General features: G+C 37.6%; 1 protein-coding gene across 15 annotated transcripts in view; it reads left to right on the top strand.

The window, feature by feature from the left end:
- PTPRK (protein tyrosine phosphatase receptor type K) overlaps window positions 1-27,661 on the top strand; it is a 391,962-nt gene that overhangs the window by 163,877 nt on the left and 200,424 nt on the right. For all 15 annotated transcript variants that reach the window (XM_032681705.1, XM_032681692.1, XM_032681696.1 and 12 more), the window contains exons 4-6: window positions 11,087-11,168; window positions 13,081-13,196; window positions 27,155-27,329. In XM_032681705.1, coding sequence (XP_032537596.1) covers window positions 11,087-11,168; window positions 13,081-13,196; window positions 27,155-27,329 — 373 coding nt within the window. The remainder of the gene's footprint in view (window positions 1-11,086; window positions 11,169-13,080; window positions 13,197-27,154; window positions 27,330-27,661) is intronic.

Here is a 27,661-nt window from a genome sequence, read left to right on the forward strand (position 1 = left end):
ACCAGAGACAGAAGCACTACTTGTCTTAGTAGCCAAAATTGCTGAAATAACTTATGTGGTACACCTATAGAAGAAACAAAGATCTGCTCAGTATTAATCTTAAATACTTAAAAAATAAAAATGGATTTGTTTTGAGAACAGAGAGCCCTTTTTCCCTTGAATTTGGATTCATCATTCTTTTGTTTGACTTTTCATTTTAGTTTGTTTGTTCAAAGGCTAGTTGATGTCGCAGCAGTTGATTCATCAACAGCAGAAAGGTAGGAGGGAAAACAACTAATAAGACTTTATTAGATATATTCAAGGGTTTTAAGGAGGACAGAGGAAGTTCTTTGCCCCCAAGTCTCTGTCTTGTTAATTTTTGTCTTAGTGAGATGTGCCTGACTTGACATGTCAGTAACTTGTCTTCTCTGATTTGATCCAGTTTCATTTGTTGAGCTGTATCAACTATAGCATCTATAGATATAGAATATAAGCTGAATAGCTTTAGCTTTCTGCTCCAAATAAATTGAAGAAACTACAGATTCTGTATTTAATTTTTTTATTATTAATGTTATAATTTCTGAAAGCTCTAAAAATATCCCAGAAAAACATATTTGGAGAATCCCTTCTGAGTTAATATAACATATCAGCCTTGGCCAGTGGTGGGGTAAGCTAGATCTGTATCATTCCTGACTGATGTTTACCTAATCAGTATCACAGATTCCACAGCTATTACCTATTTTTGATATAGAAGCACTTGGAAAAAGAAGTATTTCACTATCACAATCTCAAATGCAAGTTTCTGCTTTAAGTAGAAAATTAGGGAATTAATCTGACATGTCTGATTTCATTAAGCAAGGCATGTAATATTGCATATAACCAAGTGGTAGTGACAGTTTAAATGGTTTCAATGTTCCTGCTCTAATGTTTTCAGAAGTAGGAAGATAATTTGCAGAGAGACTTGTTGAAATTGAATCTGAGTATCTGGAGGTCTGGCATATCTGGTATGTCTAGAGGCCTTTTCAAGGTCTTTCTCTTTGTGGTCTTGCTAGGTAGTCTCACTGAACGCAAAATCACCAAAACCTGGTCCCAAGTGTACACCCTAGACATGACCTGTACAAGGATGTCGGGTAATATATTTTGAAAGATTCAGTTAGTGATTTTTGTTTGGCTGGTTTTTTGGGGTGGTTTTTGGTTTGGGGATTAGGGTTTTTTTTTTACTTCACAAAATTAAATTTCATGAGAAAAATCCATGGATGTCATTGTGTATCTAGGGAGATGTATTCTATCTTTTTTTTTATTTTTTAAGGTGTATCAGTTTATAAAGACAGAAGCACAACTTTAACCTCTTTCTTCTTCAGGTTTTCATTTTCAGTGCATCATGCTCTTGAGAAACAACTGGTTCTTTTACTTTTTCATTCACAAATGTGGCTTTGATGGACTTTACTGTCACTGTACCAACCATGAGCAGTTAATTTCTTTCAACTGTGGTAGGAACAGAAAAAAGGAGTTGAACCAGTTGTTAGGCATGGCTTGAGGTTGTTCTAGCCTAATCCAATGTGGAAATTATGCTACTTACAGTAAAGTAAAGGTGTAGCCTGTCAAACTGATTTGTTCAAAACTACTATGAAGCAATGAAGTCCTGGTTAACAAAATTGAACTGCATTCCATTGCTTCACTGTGACAAAAGCCATTTTATACTTGATTTGTTTACTGTAATCTGCTTCTGGAGAACTTGCATGTGCTGCGTCCTCCATGCAACTGTTCCACCTGTAAGTTAAGGTCCTATGATTAGCCTTCATAAGTATATGGATTTCTTGGGTTTGTAGTCACTGCTGATGAACAAACAGTCATCACCAAAAAGGCAGTAACAACTGCCCACCTAAACTTCTGGTTCATTAAATCAAAACACAGAAGAGCTTTGAGGTGCAAAACAATCAAACAAGAAAGTCTAAAACAGAGCATACAAGATAATTTAGGAGTTACCATATCAGTCAGCTCCATAATGCAGGGCAGCATGATCATTTAGGCTTGTATTCTCACATGAAAACAAATAGGAATTAACACAACAGATTTTGAGCTTTGGGTTTTAAAAAACTTGCTTATTCACATTCAGCATTTGGCAACGAAGTCTCTGTGAGCCCACCCTCAAGTGCAGACAATGGGGCAAGATTGCCCTGCCCTCTGGAAAAGTCTCTGCTTCTCCATGGTTATAGATAACATTTGTAATGGCCAAAAATGGTTGCTGGAGAACCTTTCATAGCTCAAAACTTTGTTGATAGATGATATTACCTTTTTATTAGGTACTAGTGGAAGGGGATAGCAAATCTTCCAGGTGACTTATACAAATATTGCTTCCATTGTCCCACAGATGGTTCATAGGCAGGAATTATAGTAAAAGGGGCAGGTATTAGTCAGTGGCTGGCATTTTGGCAGAATACATGTAGTAAATATTAATGATTGCAAAGTGCATACATGAAACCTTTCAATTTACGCTTCCTAATGAGAAAGGGATGATATGCAATCCAAACTACAGTGTGTGTTTGGTCCTGTCACACTGTTTCTGTCCTCACTCTCTCTTTGGGTTTTTATATACTTTGATGAGATCTCCGTGACCCTTCTCTTCTCTGGGCTGTTAAGTCCCAGCTGTCTCACCTTTCCTTACCTGAGGGATGCTGCAGTCTCTTCATCATCTTTCTGGCCCTTCACTCAGTGGCTTTCTTCACTGTGTCCACGTCTCTCTTGTACTGAGGAGCTCAGCGCTCCAGGTGTGGCCTCACCAGCGCTGGATGGAAGGATCAGCTCCTTTGATCTGCTGGCAACACTTTAATGCAGCCCAGGATACCATTTGGTCTTCTTTGCCACAAGGTCACAATGCTGGTTCATGTTGAACTTGGTATTTACCATGGCACCTATGTCCTTTTCTGCCAACTACTTTTCAGCTATGTGGCCCCCCGAATATGCTGGCTAATGCAGATATTACTTCAAGAGATAATGGGTATGATTACCAAGAGTGTTCAAATGTGTCAGTAATTTGACTGGGAATATATATGGTTTGAGACAGAGCATATTTACAAAACAAAACAAATAAAATTTTTTCCACATAATGGGGAATTCCCAAAGATCACTGAAAGTCAAAAAGGACTGACCTCCATCCTAGATTTCAAAAAACAGCATCATGCCAGGCTTATATTGCTGCATTTTCAAGTAGCTAGCGATGTTCAAAAGGACTGCTTCTGCGCTACTGGAAAATGTTTTCTTAAGGTTTTGGTATATCACAAAAATAAGCAAAGTATTAAGTATTTCATATTGATCCTTAACTTCTCTTATGGCTACTTTCCCCGTTTTAGCTTTTAAATGTCATCACTTACAATGCTATTAATGTCTTTGTTGCTCATGGTTAAAAGTCATGCCTTTGTATGCAGTGTTACTGTTATTTTTAAATCTCAGTCCTTTAAGAACTTTCACACTTAAATAAATGTTTTGGTGTATTGAAGATCTGGTGTTTATGGGCTATGTAAGAATGTTTTTTCTTCAAGTTCTTCAGTCAGTCAAGAGCAGGGTGGGTTTTTGTAAGACTGTAAGTGTTCCCACATGATAAACTACTGCAGCTCCAAAGCCAGAGCAGCTGTAACTCATCCATGTATAGTGCTTCATCCAGACATTTTCTAGACAGGAATCTAGAAACATTTGGCATAAGCAATTTATGAGAAGTAAGTAAAGATAAGTTCAGAGAATTTTTTTTCCCGGTGTTCTTTACTAACACAGTGTTTTCCAGGGTCTCTGAGTCTAATTTCTGGCTCTTCCTGCCACTGGATAACTGTGTCATTTCAAAGGCTTATTATGCTTCATATGAATAATGTGTTTTCCTGGAACATGTATCTTGTTTGTGGAGGTAAAACATTGTTATTATCTTTCCTCATTTTTATATTGTTTGGCTCACTGAAAGTTATTTCTTAAATGTAAAGAGACAATTTCTGTATTGTGGTGTGAGTTGTTTTGTGTTTTTTTCCCCTCCTTTTTTTGCCTGGGGATTGGGTAGGTAGATGGCTAAGTGGCTTGACTTACAACTAATAAATTCGCTGAAGGATTAGCCTTTAGGAGCCTTTGGAGGCATGTTTTGTGTGATTCCTCACCAGACAGCAGGAACTGAGATGAATCTTGCTGGTGTAGGTATCCCTATGTTAAGGGGAGCTTGAGTATAACTTGAGGGTATGAATGTCAAGGCTCCTTGTAGGTGATTGTAAGATGCTGAAAGAATCTGAAATGACCAGCTCAGCTGGTAAGGATACTGGTGAGCAGATAACCTTATATCCTTTGGCTTTCAATATCAGGAGGTGTGTTTTTGAGGAAAAAAGAAGTAATAGGGTGTTAGCTGACTTGGCAGACTTGAGATCCCAAAGTTTTCACCCAAGTGTTTGATTTGCTGTGCTGGAAGTTATCCTAGGTCCTGTCAGCAGCAAAGGCTGCCTCACAGTACTACTTAAGCATTCAAATGGAAGTAATTATGTTTTCATGAATTCTAAATTAGTTCAGCAAAATTATTGGTAACTTTCACAAGGGAAATGCTTTTTGTCAACAAAATTTTTATATGTTAGATAAGATTTCTTTAACTGTCCCTTTCTTTCAGTGTTTCTTTTGTAACATGACACTGTTTTCACGCTTATATTAATTTTCAGTTTCTTGGTAATTAAAACCTTTGATTTAGTGTTTTAAAATGCCTTTAACATTGTAAAAGCACTGGATTGGGCTAGAAGCTTGTCAGTGAATAGGATTGGTTACTGTTTTATGTATAACTGGTCTTGCTGTTCATGGCTTTTCATCTACAGGAAATTATTTTACTACAAAACAAACTTGCTTCTATATGCCGTTTAATCATTTTAGTGCAAGTAGAAGGTTCAAGTATATCTGTAGTCACCCTACTGTGCTTTTACAAAACTGAAAATTAACCAACAAAAGAGATGTGTATGAAGTAGAAAAAAATTAATGTTTTCTTTTTATATTCTTAGGAAAACCTTTAAAGGTTTGTATCTGGGGAGGTTGATATAACTCACACCTAAAGAAGTTAGTTAATATAACTCCCCTTCTTCCTTTGATGTTAAGTAATTCATTTGTTTTATTCACAAATTGAATAAAAATTATGTAGGAAGTGCCAAAAATCAAAATTGCATGAAATGTCCAGTAATGCTCTAGTTGAAGTTTGTTTGGGGTTTTTTTGTGTGTATTTTGTTCAGTTGGTGAGGTTTTTGTTTGGTTTTTTGTTGGGATTTTTTTGTGTGTTGTACTGTACTTTTACTGTGGTTTATCACAGACATGATACCTTCTATTTGCATACAGCTCTCTAATACACCTTTCCACCAAGCATTGGAATTCACCCATCTACAAGTTTGATTTCAGGTAATTAAGCTAGTAGAAGCCCTACTATGCAGGAACAAAAGATATGTTACAAGTTGAATGCTGTGTGGAAACTACAATATCTAATTTTTTCCTTTTTAAAATTTTTTTTTATTTCCGTCACAAATTCTTCTTCACCTCTCTCTAATGCAATGTATTAGAGTCTAGCAGGAAAAATTAGTCAATGAAACACTACATTTCTGTTGTAACTAAACCTTTTAATACTAATTTTTGTCTAATTGATGTTAGCTTTATATACATGATGGTGTGACAGGACTGCTGTCAAAACTGTGGGAGATTCTGCCTCCTTCACTACCGTGAGTAGCCAGAAAACTAGTCAAATGGAGAAAGGACAAGGAAGGTCTTAAACTGTACTGAAAGTATCCTGCTCGGTGGTGGTGGTGGTATATCGCTTACAAGAAAACAACTTTTACAAAACTTAGGAAGAAAAGTGTTCCTAAAGGTAGGCTTTGGGCTGCAAAGTTGTTTTCCCTCTTTCCTGACTATGATTGTACTTAATGGACTAGGTATGCTTTGGGAGTCCTTATTTTGATCAGTGCCTCAAATGAGCTAATAATGGTGCTGATACCTAAACTTTTGGATCCTGACAAGAGTTAAAAATGCAGTGAGACCAGTCCTTAAAAAGTACATTTTTTATATTCCTGCAAGTTCGGACTTAGCCTTCATGGTGATTACAGGATGCATTGTTAGGGCTGTGAAGGAATGTGAAGGTTTGAGTATTTCTTAACAACTAAACCTGCGTAGGAGTCTCTCCTGTAATAATTGCTACTTCTCCCATTGCATTCAAATACTGTTGAGTACTTAAGTTGTTCAAAACATTTATTTCTGAAATCTTAGATGAATAGTGATTTTCATCATCTGCTTTTTAAAGCCGGGGTCTGAAAAGTACATGGATGATAGACCCAGAGCAAAGGAATAATATCACTTTAAAGAATGCATGGGTTGAGGTATATAGAAAGTATAGCTGAGGGAGATTTAGTCCAACTGTAACTATCATTAGGCCTAGATGGCTTGATGTGGAGAAAGCAATAATTTTTTTGATATTGTTTTGGGTTAGGACATATGTGGTGGCGAATAGTGTGGAGAGGGCACCTATGCAGAGGCATAAGGTAAGGGCAGTTTGGTTGTTACAGAATATGGAATGAGTGTGGATGAGTAAGAAAATTTTGGCTACTACTATGGTGCTGGAGTGAAGTTGGGCAGATACTGGGGTGCTATCTTCCATGGCGGCTGTAGTCATGGGTGGAGGCCAAATCGAGCAGATTTTCCTGTGGCGGCTAAAATGAGGCCTAGAAGGGGGAGTAGCGGGGTCTGGTTTGTGGAGGAGGACTGTTGAATTTCTCAGATATTTATTGTGGAGGCTAGTCATGCTATACAGAGAATAAATCCGATATCTCCAACATGGTTGTAGAATATGGGGTTGAAGTACAGCAGCATTGGCTTCTGCTTGGCCATGTCATCATCCAGTTAGAGGGAATGATATGATCCCGACTCCCTCTCAGCCAATAAATAATATTAGAATATTGTAAGGAATAATATATGAGGAATATATTGTTGATGATGGTTAATATTAGTATAGCAATGAGGAAGGTTAGGAGGTGGGAGAAGAATTTTGTGATATGGGGTTCTGAGACTATATATATATATATATATATATATATATATATATCACATCTCTCATTTTTTTTATTTTATTCTATATTGCACATCATCCACCTAATTTTCAACTTAGAGTCCTTTAGGGGTTGACAAACATGTAAGTAAGGGTGATGTGATTGATAGAGTCTAGTTAGGTTTCCAAATGCCCCTCTACACAAGCTTGTAGTGAAGCTAAGATGCCATTCTATGATATACTTCCATAGATAGGTAATTGTTTAGGAGGAAAAAGAGAAAGTAGAAATAAATTGTCAAGATGTCTTGAAGTAGTCACCAAGGCATCCTATGGAAATTTATGCCCTTCATCATGTTCATATGGGACCAGAGTGGGTGCCAGAGAACACTGCAAAGACAAGTTTGTTGGTGAAAGCTACTTTGGAATGGCAAGGACAGTATGTAATTGTAAGGTCCTGTAGAAGGACCATCACAGTATCTCCAACTGTGAGTGATTGAGCAATAAAATGACAGGCACATTTTAGTGTAGATAATGAGATATAAAGTAATGCACACTGCATAAAATCATTGTGGGGTTCATAAAAATGTCAGCGTAGAGCCCAGTGATGGTGAAAAAAAAGGAAATTAAGTGTTAAGAATGGTTAAAAAAGTCAGTATAAATTAGATAACGATATTGTGCTGTTGTATAAATTATGACTCACCCATATTTCTGTTACTTTGTGCCAGCTCTGCTCTCATTATCTTCAAAGAATATAGTGCAGTTAGAAAGAGCTTTAGAGAGAAGGATGAGTATAATCAAATGGCTTTTATATGATTGAACAATCTGGGACTGTTCAAATTTGAGGCAAAATTACTTGGGGATGTATAATAGAGGTCTACAAAGTTGTGAATAATATAGAAGGGTGACTGGGATCAGTTTGTCAGATTTAGGTCATTGAAGGAAGTCTGTACAAACCAGACAAGTGGAAATGTCTCAATGCTGTTGTGGATCTTTCCAAATGATACCGTGTTCACTAAAAGCTTGCATGGTTTTAGGGAGAAAATGGCCCAATATATGGACAAGAGATACATTGGGAATCTCTAAATATGTAGGAGTACATCCAGTTCAGGGAGTTCTGACACTAGATCTTCATTTGCATGTGAATGTAGGCACTTCATAAACAAGGATATGCAATTTTATTTGGAGAATTAAATAACATCTGAGTATCACCTTGGAACTGTGTAGAAAATTCAGGGATCAAATCTAATTCCTTTGAGTAGCATTTGAACTACCTGAACGATTCAGCGTTTCCCTTTCTCGTTCAGTGTGGCAACACTGGTACAAATGAGACAGGATAGCTATCTCTACAGCCCTGCTCTGTGCCAGCCCAATTCATCCAATGGAAATGATCTCTCTCTCTCTCCTTTCCATTAAAGGAAGTGAGCATCTCTCAGAAGTGCACTAGATGAGCATGCAATTAAATCGTAATAAGTGGAAGGACATTTATAGTTGCACAGACAACTAGTGTTTCCTGGCTAGAGTGATAATCTGAATTATTTTTCAGCTAAAATGAAGGTGTTGAAGCCATTCTTTCTAGGACTGTAAGCTGAACAGCAGTGCAGATGAAGTGCAGGATTCACTCCCAAAGCACTAGTGTCTTATTAGGATAAACCTCCTCTGGTGAAAGGAATAGCTCAACAATCTGTTTTTTCTCAAGTAGTGTATGCTTATCTGAGGAAAAGAACAACTCCAGGTTCTGGTCTAACTTGTCAGCATTTAAAATTGCTTTTTATAGGTTTTCACCCATATATGCAATTCCCCTTTTCTACTTTCCATTTTAAATGTGAACAGATGTTATTAAATTAAAACCTGATAATAATTTTTTTTGAGCTGTGCCTTTTGCTATATTGTGTCTATAATTATGAATATTTCATGGTTGTATTTATACCAATTATGAATGTAAATAATAATAATTTAGTACTGCATACATGAAATCTCAGCTCTCTAATATCTGTCTTTTTAATTGTTGCGTTTTTCTTTTGCTTATCTTGTAAACATTATTCCTTATAACTTTTCATAGACTTTGCCTTTCCATATTTCTTCATGTTTTCTGTTTTGTTGTGTTGTGGGATTTTGTTTGTTTGTTTGTTTGTTTTTCCCATGGATCTCCTTGATTTAATCTTACCAATTCCTGTGAATTTCTCCTTTTTTGATAACTTCCTACTCTTGGTGGGTGGAGATTACTTAAATTAATCTTGTAGAGGTAGAAAAACCCGAGTAAATTAATTCCCAGCTATGTTCCAGGAAAGATAACTTTCTCTTCTATGATGCCCAGTGTGGGAAGGTATCAACATACAGGAGAAGGACACACTTACATAGGCCAAACTTCCCTGGGAACTGGATCTAAGTTACTTCCAAATAAATTACTAACAACCAAGTTAGAGTGAGGTGTAAATTTAGTCCAGTTCTTAACATTGAAGCTCAAATTTCTTAACTGGACTTTGAGAAACAATGTGCTTTTGGAGTTTGTGTATGTTATAGAACTGTATTGTGTTGTAAAGGAACTTGTCTGCCAGAAGAGATGTAGATATAATGTTTATTTCTTACTGAGTTGTCTTCCACATGATGTAACCATTTAAATAAAAATATGATTAATCAATATTAATATTGATGCTCCTTACTGGGAACAAGTGCCAGCTCTCTGAAGATGTCTGAGGAGTGGGTGGACACTGTCAAATAGTGCTTTGGTCAGAGAGGTCACTGGACAAGGGGCATTGTGAAAGTAGGACCCTGAGACTAAATTAATTTCCATCAAGCTGTTGTTGGCCAAAGCAGGAGGAAGAGGCAGAGAATGAAGTGGGTTTTACAACTTAATTGCATTTGGGTGCAAATAAAATAAAAAGGAAAAAAAAGAAAGGGGTTAGAAATATAGTCTTCGGGGGAACTTCTGGAGAAATTGGAAGAGGATTGTAGTCCAGTGCTGTCAAAATATATGTGCCCCAAAGGCTTCCTCTTTCTGCAGTCAAAGCACAAGTTTGGGAATGCTGTGAATCACATTATTAACATGTCCATAGCCACCTTTTTTTTCCTTGTTTGAGGTTTTGAAATTATCTCTGTGTGTAAACAGACCACCTGGGATCCCTGCCTCCTGTGGTGGGGAGACAAATTGCACTTCACGTCTGGGTGGGATGTAAAGGTGTGGAAATTCAGTGAGTGGAACATAAGAACACGGAAGTGTACCTGATGCAGTGTACAGAGTCAAGTTGCATAAATTTCAGGTATCTTGCTGAAGAGGGTATTTTTGTGAATGAGTGGTCCACAAGGAACTCTGGAGGTTAACAGGAGCTGCTTGCTCCAAGGACTCTCTTGAGACTGAAGAGTGAAGTGGTCATTTCTGTCGGTTGGTAATGTTTCGGTCCCTCTGTAGCAAAATCCAGTTCCGGTCTTGGGAGCCATCCAAGAGCAATTCTTTGTTGTTACTGCCCATTTGGGGTGGGTCAAGATGCTGGATGTGAAAATAGTCTCCTCTTTTTCTTCATGCACAGAAATTTCCACATTATCTTGCAAGAATGAAGAATGAAGTTAACAACTACTACATAAATCTCATGCTACAGCTGTTCTTTTCATTGCCACTGGGGAGTGCTGCACTATTTCTGTGCTTCTGCGTGTTTCCCTGTGCAACTACTCTGCAGAAGGTTACAGGAGACTGTGGACTATATTGGGACCCCCAACAAGAATGATAAAATTTTGTTAAAATTGGTTGATCCGTTGTGTACTGATATCTAACCTGTTTCAAAGTAATGGCATCTTTTCAGAATTGAATCATGTTTGTACATTTAACTGAGTGAAAGCAGTATGCCATTAATTGAGGTAATAAACATGTTTTTCTGGTGTGCTATGAGCAGCAAATCCAAAGCAAGTCATGTATATGAATAGTATGGAACTGCAATACATTGAGTAATAAATATTCCATTCAGTTGTCAAACCTGGAAGGAACTTCAACTAAATGAAAAAGGCAATGTGTCTTATATCTACACACTTGCCACTGGGGGAATTCTGTAGAAATGAGTGTTGTAAACATTTTTTCTTTCATTTTGACAGGTAATATTTGAAGCCGAAGTCTCAGATGGGAGAAAGGGCTACATTGCCATTGATGACATCCAGGTCCTGAGTTACCCTTGTGGTAAGTAATGATTAAGAGCTGCATTTTTCTCTGTCTTTTCAGGACATATTTGATATTGTTGAGGCCTGCTCAGTTTTCATCACTTGATCACTGATGTTCTTTTTTCCTTCAATAGTATTTTTGTTGCAGCTTCCAGGAGGAAATGTAGTGTTGCAATAGTGATTTGTCTGGGTGAAATCTTTTTCTACCAGAGGTAAATTATACAGGGATAAAAAAGCAGGAATTCTTCAGTGTCTTTAGTCATAACTGTAGTTGGTGTGCATAATCAAAATGGGTTTTAATGTTAATATGTGTACTCACTGTTAAAGAAAACTGAATTGGCAGATGCTTGTAGGAGGTTCATCAGATTTTGTGCCATTTTTCTTTTTCTTTTTTTTTTTTTTTATTCTAAACAGGCACAATAGATTTAAAAAAAAAAGAAAGTAAAAGGGCTATTGAACTACAGAGGGATTGCATTCTGTTTATTTTTTTTTGTGGACAGACTTCAGACATTTATTTTTGCCTTTTCCTTCTTAATCCTGGGGAATAATTACACACATGCAAACACAAATTGTGATAATGAGAGAATCTTCTACAAATAAAAAGTTGTGAGGAAGAAATTGTTACTGTGCATTTCTGACACCTATGAATTTTTTTTGGCATTTTGGTTCTGTTCAGCTCTTTTGATCTTCCCCTACACATGCCCGTTCTAAAATGTGATTTCATTATAATGTACCACATGGCTGACAATTTAATTGCTTTCTGAAATGATCAAGATATCACAATACCCTGCCCCAACTTTGCAAAACAATGTCAGATAATAAAGTTGCAATGGCAACCTCACATCTTGTTTTCTTCTACCCCAAACCTTTTAAAATCATAGCTCCCGGGGGCTACCAAGCTTACAGGGTATTTGAGTGAGTTAACTTTTTATATTTCAGCCAGCCCAACTATCTGATGTCTGTATTCAGCAAAGCTCTGCTTGGATTCAGTATCTACCTTTCTTTCTGCCCCTCCCCCCCCCATGTGTTTTTTTTAAGTGCCAAAACAAAATGTACAGTCATACTAGCAGATTATCAGCATGTTACAGTATTCAGATTAGCTCTTTTTTGTTACCGCTGTGTAAACCCTCTTCGTTCCAATTTAATGGTTTATTTTCCTGTGTATTGTGGGATTTTTGTGTGGGTTTTTTTTTTTTTAGTAAGCACAAAGAAATAACAGTTCAGCTGCTGTTTTCTTTAGTAGGTCTTGAGAGAGGGATGGGCAAGCTGTGCAGTGTTTCATATCATCATGGCTGGGCTTCACGAAGGAAGATTTGGGAAGGGCTCTACCCGCGTTTGTTACAATGTGCAGTGTACCCATTCCTCAAATGTGTCTGTCGGCTTTCTTCAGTTTAATAAATCCTTCAGGTGATTTTGCCACTGAGGTTTCCTGGGGGCTTTGTCAGTGTGGGAAATAGATTTGTCAGCTTCTGAAATACTACATTCAATGGCATGAATGATTTCATTTTCTAAAACAAGAGCTCTGAGTTGCATTGCAAATAAGTGAATAGTATCTCTCTATTTGCTTGAGCAGTGTGCTGCTAATTGGGTTTTTCTCAGTATGATGGATTTCATACAGTCTTTGGGATAATTTTTGTAAAGTGCTGCTGACATTTTGGCATTTGTTCTACTTCTTTTGGCTTTGATTTTAAAAAGACTTTATTATAACCCATGTATAACATGAAGTTAGTAGAATCACCAGGGGAGAAGGGAAAGGACTGAAAGCACTCCTCGAACAAATGAGAGATGAAAGAAATAATTTTCTTTCTTCTGTTTCTATTTTTTAGCCAAAGTTTGTGAAAATATGGATGTTAAGGGAGATAATAATGTTGCTGGCACCTTTATTTTTTGTAATAAGTCTTATTTGTAATTTTTATTTTCTCCCTCTGCAGATAAATCTCCACATTTTTTGAGATTGGGGGATGTAGAGGTCAATGCAGGGCAGAATGCTACATTTCAATGCATTGCTACAGGGAGAGATGCAGTGAATAACAAGTTATGGCTCCAGGTAAGGCTAACTCAAGCAAGTCTATTTGGCTAGAGGACAAGCTACTTTCTGGAGATGAAATGTTTAAGTTCCTAAGCCTTTTTTTCTTCTACATGTAAAGTATGTAATTTAAATGCAATTTTATCTCTGTTAAATGGAGAAACTTTAATCAATTTTTTAATACTAAAAAGCTTGCATTAAAAATTAGAACAACTGGTGTGGATGCTGGGGTAAGGTTGGCCCTTAAAGGTATTGTGGGCCTTCTCTCCTTGTAAATCAACTCTCTGTGTCAAAATTTATTATCATTCAATGCAGATAATTGGCATTTGGGATCTAGTACGACACAGATGTAACACAGCTGTCGTGAATTTTGAGGGTTATTTTATCACGTAAATTACCTGTCTGAGCAGGTGGCTGGAGGGACATGGCTGTACTTCTGTGTGCATATCCATTTTGCTCAGCAGCATGTTTAATGAAACAGCATAAAAGGACTGCTACATGTCCTTTTTCTCTGTCTCCATAGTAGGAGGAACTTGAACTTTTACCTATGTGTAATTCTGAGTAGTATGTATCTCAGAATTTAAGAGATGACTAAAACCAGAAAAAATCCTTCTTAGTATAAAAGAAGAAAAAGAAGAAATTAACATCATCGTCCCTCCAAAATAGCCACTTTCCTTTGTAGCCTGGGGATGGGGTTACTTACAGTTCAGACCACTGGTTAAGTAGAAAGATAACAAAGTTTCTAATTGCTCTTAAAAAAATTATATTTTAACATTTAATAAGGATTAAAAAAATCACTTTAGTTGTATGTGTACCTTTGTGTGCATTCTTTATATGTAAACCTTAAGCATCAACATTCCTGTAGAAAGGTTTCTAAATATATTCTCTAAAACTTTTTTTTTTTTAAATGTGTATTTCTGTATATTTTCAGAACTGTAAAGTTCTGAAGTACTTTTTGGGAAAATGTACTTTTAAATTAACTACAGTCAGAACTTCAAAACATTTATTTTTTGTCAAGTGTTGTAGTTTGAAGTGAACTATAACCAGCTACTTCAATCTGCTTATTTTTTAATTAATAGTGGAGCTGACAAACCTTGACTAAATGTTGCATATAGGCATGTGATAAGTTAAAAATTTTAAAGATATTTTTATTAGGTTATTAAAAATCTGATATGCAAAATGTATTATTAGACAAATATACTGCAAAATTAAAGAAGTAACACAAGTATAGCAGTAACTGCATTGGATTTAGTGAAAAGGTATCATAGCATATCAAGTACTCCGTGTCTTGGAGCAATAATTTGTTTGAACTGAGTAAACATAGAATGCATTCATTGAGAAAAAGGAGTTGATTTCCGAGACTTGCCAAAAAAGCACACTGAGCACACAAAATGAAACTGAGCTGGATTTTGCTGTATCCAAGGCAGAACAATAGCCATAGGAGCATTCCAGCAAACCTGCAAAGCACCATTTTCAGTTGATCATTGATCAGAAAGACCCGATAGAGACAACCAGCTGGAAATCTTCCCTATCGCTCACTCCTTGGAGTCATAACTCTGACAGATTATCCTTTATAACTTTCAGTCCCCTGAGAAGCCCAGTTAGCAGCCAGGTCAACTCAGAAAACATATGTTTTGTCCCTCCATATGCTTCATGGATCGTTTGTTTTTTCTTGTATGTGTGTTTGTGGACCACAGATGTGGTAATGTCTCACAGTGCAAAAAATAAGGTCCTTTAGAGGTTATAACTCTGCTTGCTTGTGCTTGTGAAGTACCCTGATACTCTTGAAGATACTTGCTACTTGAGCTTCTGTTCCACTTCTTGTTTTTCCATAAACAGTGCCAAATTTTCACCAGTTTAAAGGTGACTGTTTTTTTTCTTCATCACTCATCATTCCACCCCTCAATCCAATATAAGCGTGAATCAGCAACCTTCCCTTTCTGGATTGTCTTCCTTAGATTACACTCAAAGTCACTGCTGTTGTGCACAGCTAATAGTGAATTTCCTCCTTTTTCTTAAAACCTCAGGTGGACATATATGGACCTCATGAGGCACTGGAGTGTAACTTGGAAAAGGTTTGGTTTAACCTTTGACCAAACCGGAAATTCATAAAACCCGAATACTCTGAAAGGAAAAACTAGTAGATCAAATCAAATGCCTAAGTAATTGTTTTTGAGAGCGTTGAGCTGAAACATTCCAGGAATGTATTTTTTTCATAACGAGAAAGGCCATTGGAAAAAAAAATGTACAAAAATGAAAAATAAATGGACAATGGTGGGGGAAAAGACACTCTCCAAGCACATTGTGTTAGAGAAAATAGCTTTAGGTTATGTCCTTATTGAAAGAGAAAAACTATTTCCGTGAGGAGAAAAAAAACCCAACAAAACCCAAAAGCAAACCAGTAAAGAATTTGCTATTAAAAGACATTCTTTGGCAAGCAAAGTTCTGAGGTCCAATCTGGGACACTAGACTTTTTGTATCTGCAGGGATCTAAGATCTCATTTGCTTACAGTAAAGATGTGCAAGCAGAGATTTCGTTAAAAACTCTATACCAGTGCTCTCTGTCTCTCCCAGCCCCCTGTTTTGAAAAGAATTTAACTAAATTGAGCAGCACATGAAAAAAATAGCAGCCACCCTGCTCTGTGTTCAAAGTCCTGCAATCCCACAGCTGCTTCAGCTGGGCTCAGTCTGAACTGTCATGGCCTTGGCTTCTCCTTCTTGATCCCTCTCTGCACTGACTCTGGACCTTTTGCAGTTTGCCAGTCAGTCAGTTCAGGAAAGTGATCTGACTGAAAAAGACTTTGACTGAAATTGGGTTTTTGTTGTTGTTGGGCGTGGGGAGGACTCTGTTTTGGTGTGGGTTTTTTTGTTTGGTTGGATTTCTTTTTTGTTTGCTTGGGTTTTTTGGATTTTTTTTGTGTCTTTTTCCCCGAACTTGATTCATGTCTAAATTACCTTTATAAATAATGCCAGCAGGTAGAAAAAGATTAGGATGTTTGGTTAGAAGCAGGGAAGAGGGAAAAATTTTAACAACCTGAAATGAAAGTGGGGATCTTGGTAGCATGTCTCCCTGTAGTTGTCTTATGTAAAGTTCAATATTGTTATAGTTATTGGGGAAGAGCCCTGATCATATACTAGGTGAGCTATGTGCGTTCACATTTCCATGCTTATGTTTTTCCGAGTGTATATATAATTAAGTGCACATAGCTTTATATGCCTTAAAATAAAAAGTAATAAAAATAGGCACATTTCAATACACAGTTTCTTGTGTTTACCGCTGTAATGACAGTATTTTCATCAACTCCATTTTCTATAAATGTATGTCTGTAAACATTTCAGACAAATAGGGATTAACATTGAGTTGAACTTCTGACTTTCATGGCTGCAGATTCTGTTCTTGTTTGTTTGTTTTTAGATTGTATCTGGTCTCTTGTCCCCTTTGATACCCCTTCCCTCCAACCCCTGCATTTTGCAGCCTCAGTCGACCAAGATCTGGGACAGACATAGTTCTGTCATTGAAAGATAAGCAGTAAAGATAACAGAAGTTTTTAAAAGTTGCAGCTGCATTAATACAGAACAAATATTTGAGCAGATCAAGAGATTTAACTGGTTAAACAAGATGGTCTGAAACACACCTTTTGTGACAGTGTGAATAGTAGGTATGGGAGCAGGACAGAAATGCAACTGAAGTTCTTTTGTTCTTCACTTTTTCAACCTAATCTACTGTCAAATCTTTTATGGTTGAGAGCTGAAGTGTTCTCTTTATGACCTGCAATTATTAGCAAATTCTGAAAGTTTCAAAGTCTTTAGTTTTTGTTTAAATGTGAAACAACATTGATGTTGTTTCTGAAATACGTTCAATCTCGATGTGTAGTGTCTTTTTTACCTGACCCTTCAGAACGCAGTGGGGGGAGGGAGAGGGAGTTCCTCAGTATTTTCTCCCTCCTCTTAAATTTTCCTCTGCAAAATATCACACACCAACAGCCATTGGTGCCACTACACACACTGAAGCAGTTGGGTTGTGTGATAGGAGTCCCCAAATCCACCTGTTATGCATTGGTATTTTCTGACTTACAAGCTTCAGGAGATAACAGAAGTTCTTGCTGAAAAATGCTTTCCTGTAGGAGATGAACATAAGTGTGTGTGTAATCTTAAAGAAATGAATATAGTGTGTATAGACATCATAATTAATCAGTTCTGGCCCACTTACTGCTGATTTTCTTTTTTTCCAAAGCCTATGAATTGTCTTTCTTTGAAAAGACATTTAAAGAATAAGGATTCTTTCTTTTTTTAGCATTTGATGCACCTTACTGCTTCATGCACATTAATTTACTGAATTAGTATAGAAAGGACTCTCTTTTAATTCTGTTTATTTCCCTGTGAAATGCCATACACTCCAGTGGAGTTACGTCAGTAAATAGGCTTGCAAACAAGTTCCTTCTGTATGTTAATCCTGTGCTCAGAATGGATACGTGTTACGTATTAAATGTTTGAAAGAATAATGCTCACAGGGCATTCTAAATATGAAAATGCAAGAGTGGGGTTGGGGCTCTGTTTGCCTGTTTGATTTGGAGATTTCTGTTTGGAGAAAGCTTCCATAGATTTGAGCTTCATTTCTTTACTACAATAGTAGAGAAATAGAATTGACTGGATAGGTTAAATAACATTTGGGTACACCAAGACTGTGGAGAGCAGTGTATGTGTTGTCCAGCATTTGTTCTGCTGATCTAATTGGGATATCAGAGCAACAGGATTTTTTGCATAATCGGGCTGTGTTTAACGGCTTCCTGAGCTGGGAGCAATTGTGGTTCCCAGAACTCCAGTACGATTTTCAGTGTCTTATCAATGTCCGATTTAACTGGACACTCAAACAGTGCAGAGTACAGAGCTTTTTGCTAGAACATCTGTTAAACCATATGTCTTGGCACCAGGTTCAGATGGCGATAACTGCAGCACTAATGAGTCCATCCATCATTGCTGAGCTTTGCATTAACATAGCATTGGATTAGCGAAAGCGGCTTGTTCTGGCTTTGCAGTCAGATGTGTTTTGCCACGGTCTGCGGTGATACCATTTGCTTTGGCGAATCTGAAATTCAAAGGGGTTTCGGCTGCATGCATTTAAAGATTTAATACACGCCTTGTAATCCTGTGCAGATTGCCGTCAGAGCGGTGGCGAGCGGGCCAATCTGTCAGCAATAGCTGTGGGTGCTGGCTAACCGCCCTCCACTTGGGCTGCCAAGGCTGGCAAGGCAGCCCCGCGCTCGCCTGTGGAGAGACTCATCAGCGTTAATATGGTCTGATGCAGCCCTTCTCTCTGCCGGAGGAAAGTATCTTTCCTTGTGGAATAACAGATAATTAAAGCAATTGCCTGAGAGTAATAATTGAAAAAGTGAAATTAAACAGCATTATGGAAAATAAAATGCAAATTGCTGTAAAAACAATGGAGTCGAGCTGACCTCCCAGTGGTACCAACTGTTACTGGAGGATGAACGAGCGTCTGTTCAGGCTCTAACTCCCTTTGTTGAGGAAGCTGCCATAACCCTTAATGCCCTGTTTACCAGCATCTCTGGTTTTGGTGCTGGTTGCCACAGAACATGATGTGATATTTAGCATTCATTTCTCTTGCTAGGTACTGTGTATGTGTACTCTTTAACAAATCCTTGGACTGGGCACAGGCAGATGGTATCCTGTGATGATGCGTTGTGCAGGACCAATATAGTATTCCAGGACTTTAGATTGGAGGGTGTATAAGGACCAGTAGAGTATTCTAGGAATTTATTCTGGAGAGTTTACATGAGAACTTGTGCCTCTGGCAAGGAATTGAGGGACACAAAATTAATTGTTTTGTTTTGCTTTTTGGAAGGACAGTATTTCCTCTCAAAGGAAAGAAGTTATGCCACACAATTCATTTCTTCCTGCTGTATCCAGAAGGTGAAAGCATGGATCAGTATTCAGCAGAAGGGTTTGAGCATGGGCCATGGGCCTTTGGAGTAAACCATTTAGCTGCAGTGAATGTTGGGAGGCTCACTCGTGGTCTCAAAAAAAAGTATCCATAATACGAGAGTCATGTCCAATTTAACTATGTTTTATGTTGTTTTGTATGGGTTTTTTCCTATGAGTTTTCTAATGCAACTTTGCCTTTTGAGATCCCATTGCATTTTGATACATTTAATTAACTGGTTAAGATATGCTTTCTTTAGTTCAGTGATAAAACATTTGCTGTTACAGTGTACCTACCTATTCACCATTTTCATTACATTTGAAGATTTTTTTCTGTTGGTTTGCACATATTTTATGACTCGTGAAAGCTAAGAGGAGCTGAGTACACTCTGAGTGTTAGAGAAGCTTTGTTATTTTGCTTTCTTTCTTTTGTGGGGTCTAGAGAAAGTTCAGAGAAAGTGCCAGGGTTTCAGCTGTAGAACTGTGATAGTGAGTTTCGATCCCCTTTTTGGTTTTGGTCGACTGTCAAGTTTGATGCTTTTTGGTTTTGAACTGAAATAAGTCAGTCAGGCCTGCTTGCCCTAAGGAGGAGTCGAAGCTATGATATATGGAGGCTGTGGGGGCAGAGAAGGCCTATGGCTCTGGTTTTGCTCTTCTCCCTGGGTGGCAGGAACGGTGGGTGAACCTCCAAGGAGCCTCTGGGGAGACAGAAGACTTTTTGGATCAACATCATCTGCCCAAAGCAAGTACTAATTTGCACAGCAAACAGGACTGTTTATGCCAAACCTTCTTTCTTCAGCCAGTAAAATCCTGCTCAAGTATACATCATCTTACCTTTATCTTGATTACTGACAATGGCCAAGTAGCATATAAATTCTTTTTTTTGTTGTGCTCAAGGCTTGCATGGAAACTTCACTTCCCTCGTTTGTCTCAAATTGGTAACTTTTATTTATAGAAAAGGTGTTTTTGAAAGCAAGCAACAGAATAGGGAGGCATTAGGTATACTTCTGCAGTGACTTGTCTATTTTACCTGCACTTTCACCTCATCAGATTTATGTTCTGTGATAGAAGTCCTGGTTTTCCAAACATTTTTTTCAAAGATGTATGAAAAGCTGCCTTGAAGTACTCTATCAGGCTTCTCATAAATGACTTGACTCTGTATCACACACTACTGACTCAGACATGGTTATAAAGAATATTCATCAATGAAAAATACAGTATTCATAACTTGTTTGTTTCACATAGAGTTTTTTTTCCTTGTTTTTTCTTTTTACTCTATATTCACCTTTGATGCTATCTATGTCATTTAACCCCAAATGAACCATTCTCCCTCTCTCCTGCCTCAATTTATCAGCTTCATGGATAAATATGGCAGTTTCCCCTAGGTGCCCGGTCATCTTAGGTTTTAGCAACATGAAATACTGTAATCCTCCTGGTCTTAGTTTAATTCTACCCCAGTTAACTAAGTCCTCTGGTCTGCATAGCTACCAGTCATTTAGTTTACACAGCAGCCTTTGGGGCTGTCATCCCCATGGGTCTCTGGGTCCAGTGGCTGCTGGAGCATGAGTTACTGGGGGCTGCATCACTACCTGTGGCCCCAGTGCTGCTGGGCACAGCTTCTCAGTGACCACCTGGTGTTCCAGGTGCTGCCTTCTCCTCCCGCCGTTTTGTACTTTACAGGTAGACCAGCTACAGTGGAAATTTGGTCCCTCTGTGTAGTCCCAGTAGTACAGCCAACCAGAGACTTAAACCCGCGTGTAAATGACACCTGAAATTAAGGTGATGTTTATAAAAACATATACTGTTACAACTTCCTTGGCCGTTCTGTCCTGTGACTCTTGTCTGTTATTGCCTGCATTCAAGTTGTCTTCTCCTCGGTGGTGTGATGTGTGGAAGGTAGCCTAATACCCCAGCCCCTAGTTTCCTCAAATAGCTGCAGGACTAAATGCATTAGAGAAAAGTAAGAGCAGCTGGTATTCTTGGCTGCTTTTAGAAAAAGGTAAAATTATCTGCTGAGAAGTGTTTGAAGCCTCCCCCCCCCTTTGGTGGGGCGCTGGTCTTCAGTAGTGGGGATTTTTGCGACTTTTTTCCTTCGTTGTCTTCTAATCAGATTTTTTTTGCTGCAGGAGGAATACTGTAGTTCAATGTGCACTGCTGAAGGTGATATAGATCTTTATTCACTGTCTGGAATTTGTATTTCTGTGAACTATGCAATTGTTTGATTGGTTGGTGTTTATTTATTTTTTTTTTAAAATCAACAACATTGCGTTAAAGAATTATAGCTTTCTGAAAAGCTTCTTTATTATTTTTCTTAAAACATACTTTTTTTTGTATGTTCGACACGTGTTAGATTAGGTTCAAAATAAGGGGGTTTAAAATATTCAGAGAAAGCAAGTGTTGTTTTTTTTGTGTAGTGGAATGACCAGGGACACAGTAGTATGAATTTTGCTGGTTTGCCTCAGGTAGCTTTAATTATAATAAATAAATTAGAATTGCCACCTCTAAAGGGCCAGATGGCTCTCAATTAGATTATTTCACGTGAGCCCTTGATTTCTTCAGTAGAAGGATCAGTGCAGCGCAACAGAAATTTGAGCTGCTCCAAAGTGGACAAGTTTGAGTAACAGCAGTTTGAGTAACCAAGATGTTTAAAGTAATCACGGATGTTTCTGTACTGCAGTGCAGCAGGCAGGATAAAACTTGGCTTGCCACATTTATTCATGATCTTCAGTGTATGTTTGCATCAGAAAAGCTGTGTGGCTTTTCCTTCTAATATAAGAATGCATAGTTCATTAGAAAGTAGAATCATATTCTTTTCCTTCTAATATAAGAATGCATAGTTCATTAGAAAGTAGAATCATATTCTGGTTTGCTGTGCATGTAGATCAGCAAGTTGAAGCAAGTTTTATTAATTTCCTACTTAAATGTTTGACTGCTTACTTCTTCTTAAAAATCAATCAAACAAAAGAAATTGCTATTTAGCTTTCTTGTGTACTAAGAAGATAGGGCTATCTAGGCATATTATTTAAACTGTAGTTCCAATTCATAATCTGCTTGAAAAAAAATGATTTCTTAGGCTTAAATTGTATATTTATAAATAAAATTGGAAAAATAATCCCACTTGTTCAGTAATTTGCCCTTTTGTGGGGAAAAAAAATTAAAATTTTATTTATAGCTTCTTACTCTAACTAGATGTCATGCTTTATTATGTTTCTAATATGTTAATAAGTTCTCAAGTGCCAAGAATATATTGAAACATTTGTGTAAAAGAAGAAAATAAACTAAACTAAAAATATTAGTAATAAAGAAATTACTTCAGAAATTCTTTTAGATTTTTCTCCATTTGGAAATTGTGTCCTAAATGGTGTAAAAGCATATGCTGTGCGTGCTGAAAAGTGATGATAGCACTGTAAGTAAAGTTTAAACAGTATAGTTATTTCTGGTTTTTCCCCTCAGCTTTTTTTTATTTTTTGAAAGCATCTTTTGGCAGAGTGCACATTATTGCTGGCATTCAAACTATCCACAGTCAACCCTCTTTTTTTTTTTTCCCTGTCAAAAAATTACATTTCTCCCCTTACATAATGAGTAAACCCAAGAATGTTTTGGACCATGTTATTTACAAATTCCCCTTTCCTCGAGGCAGCAGAGATTTAATTCCCATGGCTGCTGGGGGCATCCTTACAGCCCTCCTGCTGCTGGCGAAATTATGATCGCACCTTTGGGGATCAAGTCGTTTAGACAAACTACGGACGGACTTGCGGCCAGCTCACCACGTGTAACTTGCCTTCTTCTCCGCTCCCAGTGTCTGAGCAGTGAATCCGATCACAAGCTAATCTGTTTGGTGATGATAATATATGGGGAGGGAGTATGTTTTCAGGACGGTTTTTTTATTTCAGGTCGGTTTTCTGCATGAGCACGGGAGGGAAGATGAGGAGATAGTGAGTGGGGGCCACTGATAGGGCACTGCTGCCAGAGTAACGCATGTGTCACTGCAGCCAAAGTGTTGACATCTTCTGATCTCTGGAGGCATCCTGGCATCCAGCCGAGAGCCCGAGAAGGCAACCAGAGTTGACTGTAATTATTAGCAGTGGAGTGGACTTATTTTAAGGTGTTTACAGTAAGAAAGGGATGGGGATGTGTAAGGTTGAACTGTCCAGGCTAATAAAAATCACCAGTGTAAAAAAAAGGGTTCAGGAAAATTGCTGCAGAAAGGTATGTTATTGCTGTGTAAACAAAAAAGCAAAACCCACCACTTTTCAACCTGGAAAGTTGAGGGAGAAATGCTGATAAGTTTTAAATTTCTATAAGGTCATTAAAAATGCACTTAAATTCTACCAATTAAATAAGATATTGGGGTTTAGATTCTTCTGGTTCCACTCAGGTTCTAAAATATGCACTAAAATTTCATTTCATATTTATTAAATGCTTGATTTCTTTTGTGAGACAAAAGATAGATATTTAAGACTAATTGTTAATTTACATAAGATTTTTTTTTAAGCTGCATAGACTTTACTGTTGACTTTACTTAAAATATAGATGATCTAATTTCATTGCCTGAAAAAAAAATTAATAAAATCATGCTCCTATCAAATTAAACGCAACCTTGAAGTCAGAGAGATTTATGTAGGATCAGGATTTTAAATGTCTGAAATGCCAGAATTAAGGAGTTTTTTTCACAGGCTTGTATTTCTTTTAATCAAGTGTTTATAGAGAGTAGTTCTTTGTGAAGCTCAGAGTTATTTTCACAAAACGAAGAGAACTGCCTGGTGGTGACCTCTCCTAAATGAGCAATTCAGGGTTATCAAATCAGACAGCAAGGGACTGGAGGAACCAAGGATCACACAGGGTACAGCCATTACCCATTAGTATAACTCCACATTAATTTTAAATTGAATTTTTAAAACCTAATTGAGCAGCATTTTCAAGCTCTGTGCAGTGTGAGCAGGACATAAATTGAAACAGTATGTACCAGGAACCCTTAATAAGCAGAGAGCACTGCTGCCTTTCTTCCCTCTCCTTTAAAATCAGTAGTAATGCCCTGACATTAAAAAGAAGAATTTAATTAAGAGATCGTGACAGTGCATCTGAACTCTGACTGGCTAATGACTTACCAGTGTAAGGCATATATGCTGAAATGAATGGAGGGTATTTTCTTTAACATTCAATTTTAGATGAGAACTCTTTTCTGTTTGAACTTTTCATCATTTTAGTGATGGAAAAATATTTTAATGGATAAGCTGTACATGAAGAAAGACTTTGAAAATATAGTTGTGCAGTTGGATTACCAAGAAACAAATTCTAATACACAGAAATTAGAGCAACTGCTTCAAGCCTTGTAAGGTAATGTGGTAGGAAATCACTGATGTAAATAGAAAAGAAAATCCTAGAACTGTGAAGCTTGTTACATTTATTTTGATTAATTTCTCTGAAAGTGCATTTATATTTTGTTTTAAGTAAGAGCCCAATTCACTTTGTTTCTCAACATGAAGCATGCAGATGAGCTTAAGTAAGCAAGTTCTGAGCTTCAGAGTGTAAATTATTTTGTATAGCAAGCTTGGATGTGCTCCTCTGCTGCAGACTAAGCGCTTGGCATTCCAGTTTAAAGAGATTATTGAAAGAGAGTCCTTTATTTTAGAAAACTCTCTAATATTTATTTTTCCCTTCATAGCAGAGCAAGAATGACTGCATTACATAGGTTACTTGTCAAGTCTACTATCATATAAATTTTAAAGATACACTTTCAGTTTATTATATGCTGGTTGATCATTTCAACAATCACATAGCAAGTTTGTGTCCAGTCTGGGAGCTTGGCATCCGTTTGCCAGCTGGCTATGGTGTGGCAAGTCCATGAGGGCACCGACAAGCACGAGAGGAAGAAAGTACCATGAGATTTGTTTATCTTGGGTACTTCAAGGCACTAGATCCAAGGTTTATATTAAGTTATAATTCCAGATAGTTCAAATCTTTGGTTGATACTGATGTGGGGGAAACATAGCTTGAAAATCCTGTTTTCAGATTTAGCTTTTGCTCTCAGGAGAAGCCAGCTACCTGGAGCAGAAGGTCCATCTCCCACAAAATTTTACTGTTGTTTAAGCAGTACTGAAATAAAGCCTTTAACATCATCTCTCATTTTCATGCTATTATAATTTAATAATTTCATTTATCCCTGAAGTTCAGTAAGGCCTGTCATTCGTAGAGGTCTTTGCAGGCATAGCAAACTTCCTTAATTTTCCTTAGTCGGAGTCGGATACTCACAATGCTGAGGAGGGAGCTTGTGTCTGTCACAGGGTGACTCAGCTACACTGCACTTAGTCCAGATGTCTAAGCACCCAACATCCATTGTTCTTGCCCTGGGAACACCCAGTCAGAAATCATCCCTGTGATAAGCAGACTTGTGTTGGTTATGGGAGGATGGCAGTTTTAGGGAGAAGCAATGAGAGTAGCTTTTGGAAGTGTCTCATGTGCCATTTTTTTTTGGAGATCTGTTTTCATTCTTGGTATCTCATTGTTCTTTCTGTCCCAGCCCTGCAAACAGAGCTTATCCCTGGGGAGTCACTCCCTGTTCCTCAGGGGAAACTAGATGGTGTCTTCTTGAAGTGAGAAAGTCACACCAATAAACCTGATGTTGTTAAAGGTGATGGCATGGTCTTTGTAGTGAAACAAGAGTGACTGAAATCTACCTGGTTGGTATAAATGAAATTCATCTCTTTAAACATTTCAATAGTTAAAATGAATGCTTGTTTTGGTGAGTTTGAAGTGGTGCTGAAACCCTGACTAATTATCACAAAACTCTTTAGAAAGACTAACCTAAGATGCTAAAATGACAAAGGGTAGTTGTAGAATGAAGAGTTTGTCACTACTGTGATAGGAGGCTGGCTGATATACACATACAGCATTAACTCATTTCCTTTTTCTCCTCTTTGTGTTTTGCCCCAGGCTTTCAGGTTATTAAATTCTGTGGCTCAGCAGTAGCACTTCTGGTGTTAGAAAGCTTGGAGTTTAAGACCTCAATGAAGTTTCTCATTCCAGGGGTTGATTAGAGCTAAAAATGTCCACAGAGGTCACATTTTGCTATGTACCGAGCAGAATGGATGGTTATAAGCAAGTGCTGGCAGCTTTCTAGGGACTGAGCAATGCTGGGTGATCAGAAACTATCCTGGTCAGGGAATAACATGCAGTTGATCCTTGGGAGAGAGCAGTGACGTCACTTGTTCATTTGGTGTGTGTTTCTGGGGTTGTTTTTAATACTGACTTTTGGTGGAGGGTCTGTTTTTCTATTGAAATCAAAATTGAACATTTAATGTGAATGATTACAAGAAAAAAAGATCCCACAAGAACTCAGACTATTTCTACCTTACTGACCTTTCACCCTGCCCCACCGCTCCACACAGATAAAATTTTTCAGTGATTTGTGGTAGCTATGATTTTTTAAGAACTCTTTTAGCTCCTTCCTTTAAATGAGATCTGTGTTATTCCTCTTTTAGCTTCCTACCCTCCACCTTCTATTTCAGCTAGCTTTAGATGGATAGGTGGTGCTTAGTATAACAAAGGTAAAATTTGAGAAGGTATTGAACTTGGACAGATTAAAAAGTAGCATTAAAAAGGAAACATTGGTTGGTTGCTGGAAAAGCTGTTGAAAACCTGTGAAATCCCTCAATGCCAGGTTTGTTTAAATACTTCTTACAATATACCCAGTGTGTCTGTTTTATATCTCCTTAAAGTTGAATGAATTTTCTTAAAAGTACAACTGCTACTGCTGGGCTCCCCCGGATGATTCCATCTGTGAAGCAGTGGCAGTTGAGTATGTTGTGGTCATGTTTTGTGCCAGTGCAAAATCCTGGCGGTGCTTTTCACCCTCAAACTTTATTCTGAAATGCGTTTGAGTACTGCTTGTTTCTTGATGGGACCTCACCATTTCTACCATGGAAATGAAGCATGGGCTGAATGCATTTGAAGTTTTGTTATGTGTGTATTTTTTGTACAATGATAATGAAATGTCTTTTATATCCTTATAACTCTGCCTTGGTTACTCTTATTTTCAGAGAAGAAACGGGGAAGATATTCCAGTTGCTCAGACTAAAAATATCAATCATAGAAGATTTGCTGCTACCTTTAAGTTACAAGAGGTGACAAAAACTGACCAGGATTTATATCGCTGTGTAACTCAGTCAGAGAGAGGTTCTGGAGTGTCAAATTTTGCTCAACTTATTGTTCGAGGTAACGTTTTAATTGCTTTCATTTTATCCAGTTAAATGCTCCTAATGCCAGCACTTTTTACTTACACTTTTTAATTAGCCTGCATATACCTTGATCTGAAACGATCATAGAAAGGTAGCCCTGTGAAATTGTCATAAAATGAAAGAGTGGTTTGCAAAGCTCCTTACAATTGCTTTCTACAAAATACATCTGTGTAAAACCCTGTTCCTGCATAACATTGAGTGTAATGTTCCTGCCTGGTTTTCTGTGGATGCTATTATTTGAACTTAAGGTGCAAACTGCTTAACTTTTAATAAATAATTTTACAAGTATGAGATTCCACTATACTTAGT

Source organism: Chiroxiphia lanceolata, chromosome 3 (assembly GCF_009829145.1).
Source record: "Chiroxiphia lanceolata isolate bChiLan1 chromosome 3, bChiLan1.pri, whole genome shotgun sequence".
NCBI classification, from domain to species: domain Eukaryota; kingdom Metazoa; phylum Chordata; class Aves; order Passeriformes; family Pipridae; genus Chiroxiphia; species Chiroxiphia lanceolata.